Source organism: Pseudophryne corroboree, chromosome 11 (assembly GCF_028390025.1).
Source record: "Pseudophryne corroboree isolate aPseCor3 chromosome 11, aPseCor3.hap2, whole genome shotgun sequence".
Taxonomy (NCBI): domain Eukaryota; kingdom Metazoa; phylum Chordata; class Amphibia; order Anura; family Myobatrachidae; genus Pseudophryne; species Pseudophryne corroboree.
Genome location: NC_086454.1, coordinates 221,228,537 through 221,247,117, shown reverse-complemented (window position 1 = coordinate 221,247,117; position 18,581 = coordinate 221,228,537). Strand labels below are relative to the sequence as shown.

At 46.7% G+C, this 18,581-nt stretch overlaps 1 protein-coding gene across 4 annotated transcripts in view; it reads right to left on the bottom strand.

Moving 5' to 3' along the window:
• The window catches only part of DUS2 (dihydrouridine synthase 2), a 625,618-nt gene that overhangs the window by 40,489 nt on the left and 566,548 nt on the right, over positions 1–18,581 (bottom strand). For all 4 annotated transcript variants that reach the window (XM_063945271.1, XM_063945269.1, XM_063945270.1 and 1 more), the window contains one exon: positions 17,068–17,141. In XM_063945271.1, the coding sequence (XP_063801341.1) occupies positions 17,068–17,141 (74 nt within the window). The remainder of the gene's footprint in view (positions 1–17,067; positions 17,142–18,581) is intronic.

Here is an 18,581-nt window from a genome sequence, read left to right as displayed (position 1 = left end):
GTATAACACCAGTATGTGTGTATATACCTTTTAGGATATTTTCCAGCCTTCTATCAGCTGGTTCCTTGAGGGCGGCCGTATCAGGAGACGGTAACGCCACCTGTTTTGATAAGCGTGTGAGCGCCTTATCTACCCTAGGGGGTGTTTCCCAACGTGCCCTAACCTCTGGCGGGAAAGGGTATAGTGCCAATAATTTGTTAGAAATCAGCAGTTTTTTATCGGGGGAAACCTTTTAGCGCCCCTGACGGTGTCTGAGACGCCTGAACAGGCACTAACTGATTTGCCGGCTGTCTCATGTCGTCAACAGTTTTTTGCAAAGTGCTGACATTGTCAGGTAATTCTTTAAATACGACCATCCAGTCAGGTGTCGACTCCATAGGGGGTGACATCACTAACACAGGCAATTGCTCTGCTTCCACATCATTTTCCTCCTCATACATGTCGACACAATCGTACCGACACCCAGCACACACACAGGGAATGCTCTGATAGAGGACAGGACCCCACTAGCCCTTTGGGGAGACAGAGGGAGAGTTTGCCAGCACACACCAGAGCGCTATATATATATACAGGGATAACCTTATATAAGTGTTACTCCCTGTTATAGCTGCTGTATTTATATATTAGCTGCCAATAGTGCCCCCCCTCTCTGTTTTACCCTGTTTCTGTAGTGCAGGACTGCAGGGGAGAGTCAGGGAGCCGTCCTTCCAGCGGAGCTGTGAAAGAAAATGGCGCTTGTGTGCTGAGGAGAAAGGCTCCGCCCCCTTCACGGCGGCCTTTTCTCCCGCTTTTTTCAGGAAAACTGGCAGGGGTTAAATGCATCCATATAGCCCAGGAGCTATATGTGATGCATTTCTTTAGCCATATAAGGTTTTTACAGTGTTTTATTGCGTCTCAGGGCGTTCCCCCCCAGCGCCCTGCACCCTCAGTGACCGGAGTGTGAAGTGTGCTGAGAGCAATGGCGCACAGCTGCAGTGCTGTGCGCTACCTTATTTGAAGACAGGAACGTCTTCTGCCGCCGATTTCTCCGGACCTCTTCGCTCTTCTGGCTCTGTAAGGGGGCCGGCGGCGCGGCTCCGGGACCCATCCAGGCTGAACCTGTGATCGTCCCTCTGGAGCTAATGTCCAGTAGCCAAGAAGCCCAATCCACTCTGCACGCAGGTGAGTTCGCTTCTTCTCCCCTTAGTCCCACGATGCAGTGAGCCTGTTGCCAGCAGGACTGACTGAAAATAAAAAACTATTTAAACTTTTACTTCTAAGCAGCTCAGGAGAGCCACCTAGCATGCACCCTTCTCGTTCGGGCACAAAAATCTAACTGAGGCTTGGAGGAGGGTCATAGGGGGAGGAGCCAGTGCACACCAGCTAGTCTAAAGCTTTTACTTTTGTGCCCAGTCTCCTGCGGAGCCGCTATTCCCCATGGTCCTTACGGAAGTCCCAGCATCCACTAGGACGTCAGAGAAAGACAATTAAATGTATTTTTTTCAGAACACCACACACACACACACACACACACACACACACACTTATTTATCTTAATATAGGAAATAGGGGGGGCACCAATATTTATCTTGCCTCCGGGCAACTGGGACGAACTTACGCCACTGCTTGTAAGCCATCTGAACTGTAGTTATACTCATATAATTCACAAGACCCATACCAGTTTTTACACATTACTAACTGGAACAACTAGTGCTGTTAAAATGCATCACTTTACTAGCCGTAAACTTGCTGTTGCATTTAAGACGACTTTATGTGCAACAACTTAACTACATGCATCATTAAGGTTAAGTGCTAACTATACAGGGCTGGATTTTAGATGCCCACAAAAAATATTACTCCCTTAAGAATACATTTGTTACAGGGTAGTCTTTTAATGCTCATTCTCATTGTATGTGCTTATGCTTAAACATACTGCACTATTATATGCTCAGACTTAATTGCTATAGCATCTTATAGCATAAACAACATTGATTTATGTTACCACTGCAAAATATGCATCATATATCATGCTACATTGCGTTTTAGAACAAATATATATTTTAATACTATCTACTAGTCCCCTATTATTCTCATTATATTCAGACCTTCTCATAGCAGCTTGGGTGTCTCCACTGTTACACTTTAAATTTTCGATGGAAGTTTAGAGTAACTCCATAGAGTTACCAGGCTTCAATATAGAGAAGTCCAGCAAGATCAAATTCTCTTGCAACTTCACAATTATACCCCTATTCAACTAGCTCTAGAAATACGGATAAATGCGCGGGGGCGCGCATTTACCCGTGTTTTTTCCTAGTGGAAACGGCCCTCCCTGCAAATTCCCGGATCAAGTGATCCGGGAATCCTACCCAGGTAGCTTGCCGGGTTGAACACGTGTTCAACCCGGTAAGCTGTGTAGTGTAAACGGAAGCTGTATCGATGCGACACGGCTCCCGTTCACAGTGTATGGAAGGGCGGCGCTGGGAGATCATGTGATCTCCCAGCGCCACCCCTGCCGCGTCAGCAGCAGCGTCACCAACCCGACAATATGCCGGGTTGGTGAGTCTAGTGTAGAAGGGGGCTCTAGCACGGGTTGCAGCCGTGTCAGGCTCCCGGCTGCGACCCGTGCTACAAGTGGAAAAGGGGTTTTACAGAGTTACACTATACTATTGTATGCAGTGTAATAGAGATACCAGTGTATTCTTACTGTCACTACCGGTATGATCCATAACTTAATCCTGCGTATGCCAACTACAGTAGTTCTAAACATCTGCTTTGTCAAGGTGGGTCCAGCTAAACTGTGGACAAAGAGCTATTCAAAACCCAGTATTATGACCATATTACAGAAAAGACAGCATTTCGAAAAGGATTGTGGATAAGTTCACAGCAAGCGTATGTCGCTGCATGTTACTGTCTATTACAGGTAGCTGGAATGGGCCTGCTAAAAGCAAGGACAACTTACAGTAGGGCCTGAAGAGTGCAAAGATGGTAGAATTTGACTATTGCGGTGACATTCTATTCCCTTTGCAAGTTTGAGTTCCAGGAGGGTGATAAAAGCTGGTAAATGTATTGTTTGTCAGTTTCTCTTAGAAATTAGGATGTACTACATTGTTGTGCAGCTGCCATGAACCTCCTGGAGTTTAAAAAAACCCCTTTCATTTTCATCACTCCTGTTGTGAGGATATAAAGCATAAAGCATGTTCACTATGATTCCAGCAATAAGATCATCAGAAAAAGATAGGCATAAACGGAGTGAAGTCCCGGGAAACACATAACAAAGTTTATGCAGTTTATCACATGCTGTACCAGATAATCAAGACAAAATTTATATTAATGCCATACTACGAAATTTCAATAAAATATTTATGTCAAAGAAAATAAGATTTTACTTACCGATAAATCTATTTCTCGGAGTCCGTAGTGGATGCTGGGGTTCCTGAAAGGACCATGGGGAATAGCGGCTCCGCAGGAGACAGGGCACAAAAAGTAAAGCTTTTCCGATCAGGTGGTGTGCACTGGCTCCTCCCCCCATGACCCTCCTCCAGACTCCAGTTAGGTACTGTGCCCGGACGAGCGTACACAATAAGGGAGGATTTTGAATCCCGGGTAAGACTCATACCAGCCACACCAATCACACCGTACAACCTGTGATCTAAACCCAGTTAACAGTATGATAACAGCGGAGCCTCTGAAAGATGGCTTCCTTCAACAATAACCCGAATTAGTTAACAATAACTATGTACAATTTATGCAGATAATCCGCACTTGGGATGGGCGCCCAGCATCCACTACGGACTCCGAGAAATAGATTTATCGGTAAGTAAAATCTTATTTTCTCTATCGTCCTAGTGGATGCTGGGGTTCCTGAAAGGACCATGGGGATTATACCAAAGCTCCCAAACGGGCGGGAGAGTGCGGATGACTCTGCAGCACCGAATGAGAGAACTCCAGGTCCTCCTTAGCCAGAGTATCAAATTTGTAAAATTTTACAAACGTGTTCTCCCCTGACCACGTAGCTGCTCGGCAAAGTTGTAATGCCGAGACCCCTCGGGCAGCCGCCCAAGATGAGCCCACCTTCCTTGTGGAATGGGCCTTTACAGATTTAGGCTGTGGCAGGCCTGCCACAGAATGTGCAAGTTGGATTGTGCTACAGATCCAACGAGCAATCGTCTGTTTAGACGCAGGAGCACCCATCTTGTTGGGTGCATACAATATAAACAACGAGTCAGATTTTCTGACTCCAGCTGTCCTTGCAATATATATTTTTAATGCTCTGACAACGTCCAGTAACTTGGAGTCCTCCAAGTCACTTGTAGCCGCAGGCACTACAATAGGCTGGTTCAGATGAAATGCTGACACCACCTTAGGGAGAAAATGCGGACGAGTCCGCAGTTCTGCCCTGTCCGAATGGAAAATCAGATATGGGCTTTTGTAAGATAAAGCTGCCAGTTCTGACACTCTCCTGGCCGAAGCCAGGGCTAGAAGCATGGTTACTTTCCATGTGAGATATTTCAAATCCACCTTTTTTAGTGGTTCAAACCAATGAGATTTTAGGAAGTCCAAAACCACATTTAGATCCCACGGTGCCACTGGAGGCACCACAGGAGGCTGTATATGCAGCACTCCCTTAACAAAGGTCTGGACTTCAGGGACTGAAGCCAATTCTTTTTGAAAGAAAATCGACAGGGCCGAAATTTGAACCTTAATAGATCCCAATTTGAGACCCATTGACAATCCTGATTGCAGGAAATGTAGGAATCGACCCAGTTGAAATTCCTCCGTCGGAGCACTCCGATCTTCGCACCACGCAACATATTTTCGCCAAATTCGGTGATAATGTTGCACGGTTACTTCCTTCCTTGCTTTAATCAAAGTAGGAATGACTTCTTCCGGCATGCCTTTTTCCTTTAGGATCCGGCGTTCAACCGCCATGCCGTCAAACGCAGCCGCGGTAAGTCTTGAAACAGACAGGGACCCTGCTGAAGCAAGTCCCTCCTTAGAGGTAGAGGCCACGGATCTTCCGTGATCATCTCTTGAAGTTCCGGGTACCAAGTCCTCCTTGGCCAATCCGGAACCACTAGTATCGTTCTTACGCCTCTTTGCCGTATAATTCTCAATACTTTTGGTATGAGAGGCAGAGGAGGAAACACATACACCGACTGGTACACCCAAGGCGTTACCAGCGCGTCCACAGCTATTGCCTGCGGATCTCTTGACCTGGCGCAATACCTGTCCAGTTTTTTGTTGAGGCGAGACGCCATCATGTCCACCATTGGTCTTTCCCAACGGGTTACCAGCATGTGGAAGACTTCTGGATGAAGTCCCCACTCTCCCGGGTGAAGATCGTGTCTGCTGAGGAAGTCTGCTTCCCAGTTGTCCACTCCCGGGATGAACACTGCTGACAGTGCTATCACATGATTCTCTGCCCAGCGAAGAATCCTTGCAGCTTCTGCCATTGCCCTCCTGCTTCTTGTGCCGCCCTGTCTGTTCACATGGGCGACTGCCGTGATGTTGTCCGACTGGATCAATACCGGTTTTCCCTGAAGCAGAGGTTCTGCCTGGTTTAGAGCATTGTATATTGCTCTTAGTTCCAGAATGTTTATGTGAAGAGACGTTTCCAGGCTCGTCCATACTCCCTGGAAGTTTCTTCCTTGTGTGACTGCTCCCCAGCCTCTCAGGCTGGCGTCCGTGGTCACCAGGATCCAATCCTGTATGCCGAATCTGCGGCCCTCCAATAGATGAGCACTCTGCAACCACCACAGAAGAGACACCCTTGTCCTTGGAGACAGGGTTATCCGTAGGTGCATCTGAAGATGCGACCCTGACCATTTGTCCAACAGATCCCTTTGGAAAATTCTTGCGTGGAATCTGCCGAATGGAATCGCTTCGTAAGAAGCCACCATTTTTCCCAGGACTCTTGTGCATTGATGTACAGACACCTTTCCTGGTTTTAGGAGGTTCCTGACAAGCTCGGATAACTCCTTGGCTTTTTCCTCCGGGAGAAAAACCTTTTTCTGAACCGTGTCCAGAATCATCCCTAGGAACAGCAGACGAGTTGTCGGCATTAACTGGGATTTTGGAATATTCAGAATCCACCCGTGCTGTTTTAGCACTTCTTGAGACAGTGCTAATCCCATCTCTAGCTGTTCTCTGGACCTCGCCCTTATTAGGAGATCGTCCAAGTATGGGATAATTAATACGCCTTTTCTTCGAAGAAGAATCATCATCTCGGCCATTACCTTTGTAAAGATCCGAGGTGCCGTGGACAATCCGAACGGCAGCGTCTGAAACTGATAGTGACAGTTTTGTACAACGAACCTGAGGTACCCCTGGTGTGAGGGGTAAATTGGAACGTGGAGATACGCATCCTTGATGTCCAAGGATACCATAAAGTCCCCCTCTTCCAGGTTCGCTATCACTGCTCTGAGTGACTCCATTTTGAACTTGAACTTCTTTATGTACAGGTTCAAGGACTTCAGATTTAGAATAGGCCTTACCGAGCCATCCGGCTTCGGTACCACAAAAAGAGTGGAATAATACCCCTTCCCTTGTTGCAGAAGAGGTACCTTGACTATCACCTGCTGAGAGTACAGCTTGTGAATGGCTTCCAACACCGTCTCCCTTTCGGAGGGGGACGCTGGTAAAGCAGACTTCAGGAAACGGCGAGGTGGATCTGTCTCTAATTCCAACCTGTATCCCTGAGATATTATCTGCAGGATCCAGGGATCTACTTGCGAGTGAGCCCACTGCGCGCTGTAATTTTTGAGACGACCGCCCACCGTCCCCGAGTCCGCTTGAGAAGCCCCAGCGTCATGCTGAGGCTTTTGTAGAAGCCGGGGAGGGCTTCTGATCCTGGGAAGGAGCTGCGTGTTGCTGTCTCTTCCCTCGACCTTTGCCTCGTGGCAAATATGAATAGCCCTTTGCTCTCTTATTTTTAAAGGAACGAAAGGGCTGCGGTTGAAAAGTCGGTGCCTTTTTCTGTTGGGGAGTGACTTGAGGTAGAAAGGTGGATTTCCCGGCTGTAGCCGTGGCCACCAAATCTGATAGACCGACTCCAAATAACTCCTCCCCCTTATACGGCAAAACTTCCATATGCCGTTTTGAATCCGCATCGCCTGTCCACTGTCGCGTCCATAAAGCTCTTCTGGCCGAAATGGACATAGCACTTACCCGTGATGCCAGTGTGCATATATCCCTCTGTGCATCACGCATATAAAGAAACGCATCCTTTATTTGTTCTAACGACAGTACAATATTGTCCCTGTCCAGGGTATCAATATTTTCAATCAGGGACTCTGACCAAACTACCCCCGCACTGCCCATCCAGGCAGTTGCTACAGCTGGTCGTAGTATAACACCTGCATGTGTGTATATACTTTTTTGGATATTTTCCATCCTCCTATCTGATGGATCTTTAAGTGCGGCCGTCTCAGGAGAGGGTAACGCCACTTGTTTAGATAAGCGTGTTAGCGCCTTGTCCACCCTAGGAGGTGTTTCCCAGCGCTCCCTAACCTCTGGCGGGAAAGGGTATAATGCCAATAATTTCTTTGAAATTATCAGCTTTTTATCAGGGGTAACCCACGCTTCATTACACACGTCATTTAGTTCTTCTGATTCAGGAAAAACTATAGGTAGTTTTTTCATACCCCACATAATACCCTGTTTAGTGGTACCTGTAGTATCAGCTAAATGTAACGCCTCCTTCATTGCCAAAATCATATAACGTGTGGCCCTACTGGAAAATACGGTTGATTCGTCACCGTCACCACTGGAGTCATCGCCTGTGTCTGGGTCTGTGTCGACCGACTGAGGCAAAGGGCGTTTCACAGCCCCTGACGGTGTTTGAGTCGCCTGGACAGGCACTAATTGATTGTCCGGCCGTCTCATGTCGTCAAACGACTGCTTTAGCGTGTTGACACTATCCCGTAGTTCCATAAATAAAGGCATCCATTCTGGTGTCGACCCCCTAGGAGGTGACATCCCCATATTTGGCAATTGCTCCGCCTCCACACCAATATCGTCCTCATACATGTCGACACACACGTACCGACACACAGCAGACACACAGGGAATGCTCCTAATGAAGACAGGACCCACTAGCCCTTTGGGGAGACAGAGGGAGAGTTTGCCAGCACACACCAAAAGCGCTATATATATATCAGGGATAGCCTTATAATAAGTGCTCCCCTATAGCTGCTTTGTTATATAAAAATATCGCCATAAATTTGCCCCCCCTCTCTGTTTTACCCTGTTTCTGTAGTGCAGTGCAGGGGAGAGACCTGGGAGCCGTCCTGACCAGCGGAGCTGTGAGAGGAAATGGCGCCGTGTGCTGAGGAGATAGGCCCCGCCCCTTTTCCGGCGGGCTCGTCTCCCGCTATTTTGAGAAATCAGGCAGGGGTTAAATATCTCCATATAGCCTCTAGGGCTATATGTGAGGTATTTTTAGCCTTTATAGGTACTCATTTTGCCTCCCAGGGCGCCCCCCTCCCAGCGCCCTGCACCCTCAGTGACTGCCGTGTGAAGTGTGCTGAGAGGAAAATGGCGCACAGCTGCAGTGCTGTGCGCTACCTTTAGAAGACTGCAGGAGTCTTCAGCCGCCGATTCTGGACCTCTTCTGTCTTCAGCATCTGCAAGGGGGCCGGCGGCGCGGCTCCGGTGACCATCCAGGCTGTACCTGTGATCGTCCCTCTGGAGCTTGATGTCCAGTAGCCAAGAAGCCAATCCATCCTGCACGCAGGTGAGTTGACTCCTTCTCCCCTCAGTCCCTCGCTGCAGTGATCCTGTTGCCAGCAGGAATCACTGTAACATAAAAAAACCTAGCTAAACTTTCTCTAAGCAGCTCTTTAGGAGAGCCACCTAGATTGCACCCTTCTCGGCCGGGCACAAAAATCTAACTGGAGTCTGGAGGAGGGTCATGGGGGGAGGAGCCAGTGCACACCACCTGATCGGAAAAGCTTTACTTTTTGTGCCCTGTCTCCTGCGGAGCCGCTATTCCCCATGGTCCTTTCAGGAACCCCAGCATCCACTAGGACGATAGAGAAATGGTACGGACTATTCAATTAGGGGAACCTGCACTAGAAGGACATTGGGCCTAACTCAGACCTGATCACAGCAGCAAAATCTTCCTCTAATGGGCAAAACCATTAGCACTGCAGGTGGGGCAGATGTAACATGTGCAGAGAGAGTTAAGGTGCATACATAGGGTGAGATATTGACTATCTCCGATTTTGACTTTGTGATTTCCCCTAAGCCCTGAACCACCGATATTGACGATCTTTACTTGAGATTTTGACTGAGAGATTTTGACTAAGTGCCAATTTTGACTATACTATGTACTAGATTGTACACAATATAGTCAAGATTGACTTGCCTGCACAGTCTATCTTTTCTTGCGATAATGACCCCAGGGGAGCGCGCATCGGTATCGAAAGCGGTGTACACACGGTGCGATTTGCACTAACTTTCCTTACAATTTTACTATGTAGTCATGGCGTCACTAGAAGAGTGTTTAACGTTAAGGGCTAGCTGTAAGTGTATTTCTAAAAAATAAGACTGGCCAAAAAAAGAGCACTAACGTTTTTAAAACCCATTGTACTGTACTAACCATTTTGTCCTCTAGGTTCTTACTCATGGTCAAACATTGAAATCTCACACTTGCCCAAGATAGCAAATCTCTGTTTTTAAGCATGCCAGCCCCTAGGCCAATTTAAATCCCCTGCTAACAAACAGAAACAGGTCAACACATCAACAGATCTTATGCTTGAAGGCATTAGCCCAGATCAATTGTTAATATTTTGAAAACCCATTATATAGTGTATAGTTATGCACAGAAATCTTAAGCATATTAAACCTCCTGGCAAATACAGAAACCCCCTGTGTGCTGAAGGCCAGTAACATCAGTCTCAGCTCTGTAACGGATAGTGTTTATTACTTCTGGAATCAGGTTATACTAAGGTTCATCCCTTATGAAAACTGCAAAATGGGCTCCAAATATATGCAATAGGCTCTAAATAGAAATTAAAGTGCAGATTCCATGCTGTTTGAACATAACTTAATAGCTCTTTGTATCATTTATGAGAATTGATAGACTAGTCTGATGTGAACAGGTCTCTGGAGGAATACTTTTATACCAATACTGACTGTATACTGCATTAAAAAGAAACATATTAATCTGTTCATAACAGAAAAAAAATCTCTTATGGGAAAGCAGCATCATTACTGTGTAATCCAATAAGCAAAATCGAAATTCACTGGTGAGAACTACACTATCCCTATCCACAGATATAATCCATAATCCCTTCTTTCTGGCCAATGATTATGAGTATATGAGCTACTACTGATGCTTCTCGCTAGCTGGTGCTATGTCTGGTGCTGCCCTGAGTGTTGCCCACAGGGAAGAGGTAACCACATAAAATACCACATTAAAACATGTTGTGTAACCGCTGTAGAAGCAGCCTAAAATTTGTTGGGCACTGTCTAGTATCTCCTCATGGTAGTGGGGTATGTTGACCACAGTAGGAGCGCGGGCTAGCCCGCTAGCCCAGTGCCCCTATTGCCCAGCAGCCACTCACCAGCATGTTACCCTGCATTTTATTAGTCTTGATCATAAGCGTCTTCTTCATGTTGGCTGCTGGGTAACTTCCTTGATAGGTCATCGACACGGTTTCAAGTCATGCCCTTCTCAGTGAGTCAGATCTGATGGCTGCCTCCCCTTGTGCTTTTTTTTGTAGTATTATTGATCACAGTGCGATCCCACCCTCAGCTCCAGGCAGTGTCTCACTATCACAGGCTGAGCTCATAGCTGCCTCACCTCTGGTATCTCCCTGCCAGTCCCTGGATATCAAGCGGAGAGCTACAAATTTGGTGAGTTTTAACTATAAAAAGTAGAATAATATAAGATGATATTTGTAAGTTATAAATATTTTCTTTATATTATTCTAATCATTTATATAGTCAAAACTCTGGAGTATACTAGTGTATGACAGGTGAGGCTTTACCTTCCCTGACTGCATGTCACTGACGTGTTTCTATATATCCAGATATTTCAGACAGTGTCATATTGGTTAAGAGGTTATATTTCCACAGCGGTACTGATAACTGTGAAGTACGCATTTGGCTTGGAGAAGCTGCTGGTCCAGATTACTTTCTGAAGTGGACAGTAAAAGCCAAGATGCAGGTATTATTACTTGTATTTTGCTCACCGTTCACAAATTATTTATAAAGTTACCTTTTTTTTGTAGCATTATATCCCTGGAATATATATTATACACTGTACTTCAGTTCCACAAGTACAAAAATAAGAATTTACTTACCGATAATTCTATTTCTCGTAGTCCGTAGTGGATGCTGGGGACTCCGTCAGGACCATGGGGAATAGCGGCTCCGCAGGAGACAGGGCACAAAAATAAAGCTTTAGGATTAGGTGGTGTGTACTGGCTCCTCCCCCTATGACCCTCCTCCAAGCCTCAGTTAGGATACTGTGCCCGGACGAGCGTACACAATAAGGAAGGATATTGAACCCCGGGAAAGACTCATACCAGCCACACCAATCACACCGTGTAACTTGTGATCTGAACCCAGTTAACAGTATGACAAACGTAGGAGCCTCTGAACAGACGGCTCACAACAAATAACAACCCGATTTTTTTGTAACAATAACTATGTACAAGTATTGCAGACAATCCGCACTTGGGATGGGCGCCCAGCATCCACTACGGACTACGAGAAATAGAATTATCGGTAAGTAAATTCTTATTTTCTCTAACGTCCTAAGTGGATGCTGGGGACTCCGTCAGGACCATGGGGATTATACCAAAGCTCCCAAACGGGCGGGAGAGTGCGGATGACTCTGCAGCACCGAATGAGAGAACTCAAGGTCCTCCTCAGCCAGGGTATCAAATTTGTAGAATTTTGCAAACGTGTTTGCCCCTGACCAAGTAGCAGCTCGGCAGAGTTGTAATGCCGAGACTCCCCGGGCAGCCGCCCAGGATGAGCCCACTTTCCTTGTGGAATGGGCCTTGACAGATTTAGGTTGTGGCAAGCCTGCCACAGAATGTGCAAGTTGAATTGTGCTACAAATCCAACGAGCAATCGTCTGCTTAGAAGCAGGAGCACCCATCTTGTTGGGTGCATACAATATAAGCAGTGAGTCAGACTTTCTGACTCCCGCCGTTCTTGAAATATATATTTTCAATGCCCGGACCACGTCCAACAACTTGGAATCCTCCAACTCGTTAGTAGCCGCAGGCACCACAATAGGCTGGTTCAGGTGAAACGCTGACACCACCTTAGGCAGAAAATGAGGACGCGTCCGCAGTTCTGCCCTATCCGTATGGAAACTCAGATATGGGCTCTTATATGATAAAGCCGCCAATTCTGATACTCTCCTGGCTGAAGCCAGGGCCAGTAGCATGGTTACTTTCCATGTAAGATACTTCAGCTCCACCAATTTGAGCGGCTCAAACCAATGGGATTTGAGAAAATCCAAGACTACATTAAGATCCCACGGTGCCACTGGGGGCACAACCGGGGGCTGTATATGTAGTACTCCTTTTACAAAAGTCTGGACTTCAGGAACTGAAGCCAATTCTTTCTGGAAGAAAATCGACAGGGCCGAAATTTGAACCTTAATGGACCCCAATTTGAGGCCCATAGACAATCCTGTTTGCAGGAAATGTAGGAATCGACCCAGTTGAAATTCCTCCGTGGGGGCCTTCCTGGCCTCACACCACGCAACATATTTTCTCCAAATGCGGTGATAATGTTGTGCAGTCACCTCCTTCCTGGCTTTTACCAGTGTAGGAATGACCTCTTCCGGAATGCCTTTTTCCTTTAGAATTCGGCGTTCAACCGCCATGCCGTCAAACGCAGCCGCGGTAAGTCTTGGAATAGACACGGTCCCTGCTGAAGCAGGTCCCGTCTTAGAGGTAGAGGCCACGGATCCTCCGTGAGCATCTCTTGAAGTTCCGGGTACCAAGTTCTTCTTGGCCAATCCAGAGCCACTAGTATCGTTCTTACTCCCTTTTGCCGTATAATTCTCAGTACTTTTGGTATGAGAGGCAGAGGAGGGAACACATACACTGACTGGAACACCCACGGTGTTACCAGAGCGTCCACAGCTATTGCCTGAGGATCTCTTGACCTGGCACAATACCTGTCCAGTTTTTTGTTGAGGCGGGACGCCATCATATCCACCATTGGTTTTTCCCAACGGTTCACAATCATGTGGAAGACTTCTGGATGAAGTCCCCACTCTCCCGGGTGTAGATCGTGTCTGCTGAGGAAGTCTGCTTCCCAGTTGTCCACTCCCGGAATGAATACTGCTGACAGTGCTATCACATGATCTTCCGCCCAGCGAAGAATCCTTGCAGCTTCTGCCATTGCTGTCCTGCTTCTTGTGCCGCCCTGTCTGTTTACGTGGGCGACTGCCGTGATGTTGTCCGACTGGATCAACACCGGCTGACCCTGAAGCAGGGGTTTTGCCAGACTTAGAGCATTGTAAATCGCTCTTAGCTCCAGTATATTTATGTGAAGAGACATCTCCAGGCTTGACCATACTCCTTGGAAGTTTCTTCCTTGTGTGACCGCTCCCCAGCCTCTCAGACTGGCATCCGTGGTCACCAGGACCCAGTCCTGTATGCCGAATCTGCGGCCCTCTAACAGATGAGCACTCTGCAACCACCACAGAAGAGACACCCTTGTCCGTGGCGATAAGGTTATCCGCTGATGCATCTGCAGATGCGATCCGGACCATTTGTCCAGCAGATCCCACTGAAAAGTTCGTGCGTGGAATCTGCCGAATGGAATCGCTTCGTAAGAAGCCACCATCTTTCCCAGGACTCTTGTGCATTGATGCACAGACACTGTCCCTGGTTTTAGGAGGTTCCTGACAAGTTCGGATAACTCCCTGGCTTTCTCCTCCGGAAGAAACACCTTTTTCTGAACCGTGTCCAGAATCATTCCCAGGAACAGCAGACGTGTTGTCGGGGTCAACTGAGATTTTGGAAAATTCAGAATCCACCCGTGTTGTTGCAGCACTACTTGGGTTAGTGCTACTCCGTCCTCCAGCTGTTCTCTGGACCTTGCCCTTATCAGGAGATCGTCCAAGTAAGGGATAATTAATACGCCTCTTCTTCGCAGAAGAATCATCATTTCGGCCATTACCTTGGTAAAGACCCGAGGTGCCGTGGACAATCCAAACGGCAGCGTCTGAAACTGATAATGACAGTTTTGCACCACGAACCTGAGGTACCCTTGATGTGAAGGGCAAATTGGGACATGCAGGTAAGCATCCTTTATGTCCAGGGACACCATAAAGTCCCCTTCTTCCAGATTCGCTATCACTGCTCTGAGTGACTCCATCTTGAACTTGAGTTTTTGTATGTACAGGTTCAAAGATTTCAGATTTAGAATAGGTCTTACCGAGCCGTCCGGCTTCGGTACCACAAATAGCGTGGAGTAATACCCCTTTCCCTGTTGTAGGAGGGGTACCTTGACTATCACCTGCTGAGAAAACAGCTTGTGAATGGCTTCCAATACAGTCGCCCTGTCTGAGGGAGACGTTGGCAAAGCAGACTTTAGGAACCGGCGAGGGGGAGACTTCTCGAATTCCAACCTGTAACCCTGAGATACTACCTGCAGAATCCAGGGGTCCACCTGTGAGCAAGCCCACTGTGCGCTGAAATTCTTGAGTCGACCCCCCACCGTTCCTGAGTCCGCTTGTAAGGCCCCAGCGTCATGCTGAGGGCTTTGCAGAACCCTGGGAGGGCTTCTGTTCCTGGGCAGGGGCTGCTTGCTGCCCTCTCTTACCCCTTCCTCTGCCCCGAGGCTGATATGACTGTCCTTTTGTCCGCTTGTTCTTATAGGAACGAAAGGACTGCGGCTGAAAAGACGGTGTCTTTTTCTGTTGGGAGGGGGTCTGAGGTAAAAAAGTGGATTTTCCGGCAGTTGCCGTGGCCACCAGATCCGATAGACCGACGCCAAATAATTCCTCCCCTTTATACGGCAATACTTCCATATGTCGTTTGGAATCCGCATCACCTGACCACTGTCGCGTCCATAAACTCCTTCTGGCAGATATGGACATCGCATTTACTCTCGATGCCAGAGTGCAAATATCTCTCTGCGCATCTCGCATATAAAGGAAAGCATCCTTTAATTGCTCTATAGTCAATAAAATACTGTCCCTATCCAGGGTATCAATATTTTCAGTCAGGGAATCCAACCAGACGACCCCAGCACTGCACATCCAGGCTGAGGCGATGGCCGGTCGCAGTATAACACCAGTATGTGTGTATATACTTTTTAGGGTAGTTTCCAGTCTCCTATCCGCTGGATCCTTGAGGGCGGCCGTATCAGGAGACGGTAACGCCACTTGTTTTGATAAGCGTGTGAGCGCCTTATCCACCCTAGGGGGTGTTTCCCAGCGCGCCCTAACCTCTGGCGGGAAAGGGTATAATGCTAATAACTTTTTTGAAATTAGCATTTTTCTATCTGGGTTAACCCACGCTTCATCACATACATCATTTAATTCCTCTGATTCAGGAAAAACTACAGGTAGTTTTTTCACCCCCCACATAATACCCCTTTTTGTGGTACTTGCAGTATCAGAGATATGCAAAGCCTCCTTCATTGCCGTGATCATATAACGTGTGGCCCTACTTGAAAATACGTTTGTTTCATCACCGTCGACACTAGATTCAGTGTCTGTGTCTGGGTCTGTGTCGACCGACTGAGGTAAAGGGCGCTTTACAGCCCCTGACGGTGTCTGAGACGCCTGGGCAGGTACTAACTGGTTTGCCGGCCGTCTCATGTCGTCAACTGATTTTTGTAATGTGCTGACATTATCACGTAATTCCATAAACAAAGCCATCCATTCCGGTGTCGACTCCCTGGGGGGTGACATCACCATTATCGGCAATTGCTCTGCCTCCACGCCAACATCGTCCTCATACATGTCGACACACACGTACCGACACACAGCAGACACACAGGGAATGCTCTTATCGAAGACAGGACCCCACTAGCCCTTTGGGGAGACAGAGGGAGAGTTTGCCAGCACACACCCAAGCGCTATAATATATATGGGAACAACCTTATATAAGTGTTGTTCCTTATAGCAGCTTAAATATATCCAATATATCGCCAAAAAATGCCCCCCCTCTCTGTTTTACCCTGTTTCTGTAGTGCAGTGCAGGGGAGAGTCCTGGGAGCCTTCCTCACAGCGGAGCTGAGCAGGAAAATGGCGCTGTGTGCTGAGGAGAATAAGCCCCGCCCCCTATTTCGGCGGGCTTTCCTCCCGTAGATTTAGATAACTGGCATGGGTTAAATACATACATATAGCCTTAATGGCTATATGTGATGTATTCTTTTGCCTTAAGGTATTAAAAATATTGCTGCCCAGGGCGCCCCCAGCAGCGCCCTGCACCCTCCGTGACCGCTTGGTGTGAAGTGTGTGACAACAATGGCGCACAGCTGCAGTGCTGTGCGCTACCTTCATGAAGACTGAAGAGCCTTCTGCCGCCTGTTTCAGGACCTTCAATCTTCAGCATCTGTAAGGGGGGTCGGCGGCGCGGCTCTGGGACGAACCCCAGGGTGAGACCTGTGTTCCGACTCCCTCTGGAGCTAATGGTGTCCAGTAGCCTAAGAATCCAATCCATCCTGCACGCAGGTGAGTTGAAATTCTCTCCCCTAAGTCCCTCGATGCAGTGAGCCTGTTGCCAGCAGGACTCACTGAAAATAAAAAACCTAAAAAACTTTTTCTAAGCAGCTCTTTAAGAGAGCCACCTAGATTGCACCCTGCTCGGACGGGCACAAAAACCTAACTGAGGCTTGGAGGAGGGTCATAGGGGGAGGAGCCAGTACACACCACCTAATCCTAAAGCTTTATTTTTGTGCCCTGTCTCCTGCGGAGCCGCTATTCCCCATGGTCCTGACGGAGTCCCCAGCATCCACTTAGGACGTTAGAGAAAATACATTAAAGGAAAATACTAATAAGTATAGTATAGTTTACTAATACACCACAATGTCTTGCAATTATACTAATTATACTAACACATCATTAAATTACTTCAAAACAGAATCAAAACTTACCACATGGTTGAACAATATTTCTTCTCATTCACAGTGACCACAGAATGGAAAAATCTATCAAGTGATCTCTGAACCTAAAGGCACAAATTTAGAATCTTAAGTGTCATACATAAAACCATTGTACAGATTAATCTACCTAAGCAAAAGAAACCTACAAAATTGGTACAGTATATTGCATGCAGGGAGGGATATTGACAAGCCGCATCAGTGCAAGCAGCTAGGATAAGGATTTTTTTGTCAGTAACTAGTTAAAAAAATAACAGACTGCAGCAGTGAAAAATCTGAATAGGTTACTTGCATCCTTTAGTTATTATGCATTTGCTCAAGAAATACGACATGATTGGATAATTGTCAGAACATAAATAAGTTGAATAATACGTTTTCTTCTGAAGCTTCTGAGGTAAGTGAAATGCCTAAATATACCCTCGTGGATGATATCAGAGCTGACTGGCATGATATCAGAGCTTCACTAGTAAGGTAAGGCGCCCACAGAACAAACTACTCTTGATGTGCTGTTTGCTGCTCTTCAGAAATGGGGAATTAGCAAACCCCCACGCGTATACAAACAGAGAAGAAAAATAGAGAGTGCAAACAGACTCTGGTATATCTTTAGTATTTAATTAATCTCAAATAGATAGAAAAATCCCTTTCTAAAATAGACAGACATTAATAATTACAATTGTTTCTAAAAATGTGCAACAGGTTCACCAAATATACAATGCAACATTGTTTCCACTGGAAATATAACCACAAAAAGTCTTTGATGCAGTCTGTTTTAGTTAATGTGCAGTGCAAATGTACAGCTGATATTGAAAATTAAACAAAGAGCGTGATCTCAATAATGACTCTCTATGTTTCAATGTTACCAAAATAGCTTCAGACTTATATGGCAATTTATTCCAGAAGTGTCTCTCTCCAGTTGTATTAAACTCCAGTATTAAAAAAACAGAACTGCACATTCTGATAATAAGCAAGAATACTTCCAGCAGTGATCCAGAGCGTTTGTACACATACTGTATGGAATTAATTAACTAGAGCCAAAATATCCGCACAATGGGGGTCATTCCGAGTTGTTCGCTCGTAGCCGATTTTCGCTATGCTGTGATTTGTTGCTAACTGTGCATGCGCATGGTACGCAGAGTGCATGCGCTAAGTTATTTAACACAAAACTTAGTAGATTTGCTGGTGTTCGAACAACGATTTTCAGTCGCACTGCTGATCGGTGAATGATTGACAGGAAAGGGGCGTTTCTGGGTGGTAAATGAGCGTTTTCCGGGAGTGTGCTAAAAAACGCAGGCGTGTCAAGAAAAAATGCGGGAGTGTCTGTAGAAACGGGGGAGTGGCTGGCCGAACACAGGGCGTGTTTGTGACGTCAAACCAGGAACCAAACGGACTGAGCTGATCGCAATCTAGGAGTAGGTCTGGAGCTACTCAGAAACTGCAAAGAATTATTTAGTAGCAATTCTGCTAATCTTTCATTCGCTATTCTGCTAAGCTAAGATACACTCCCAGAG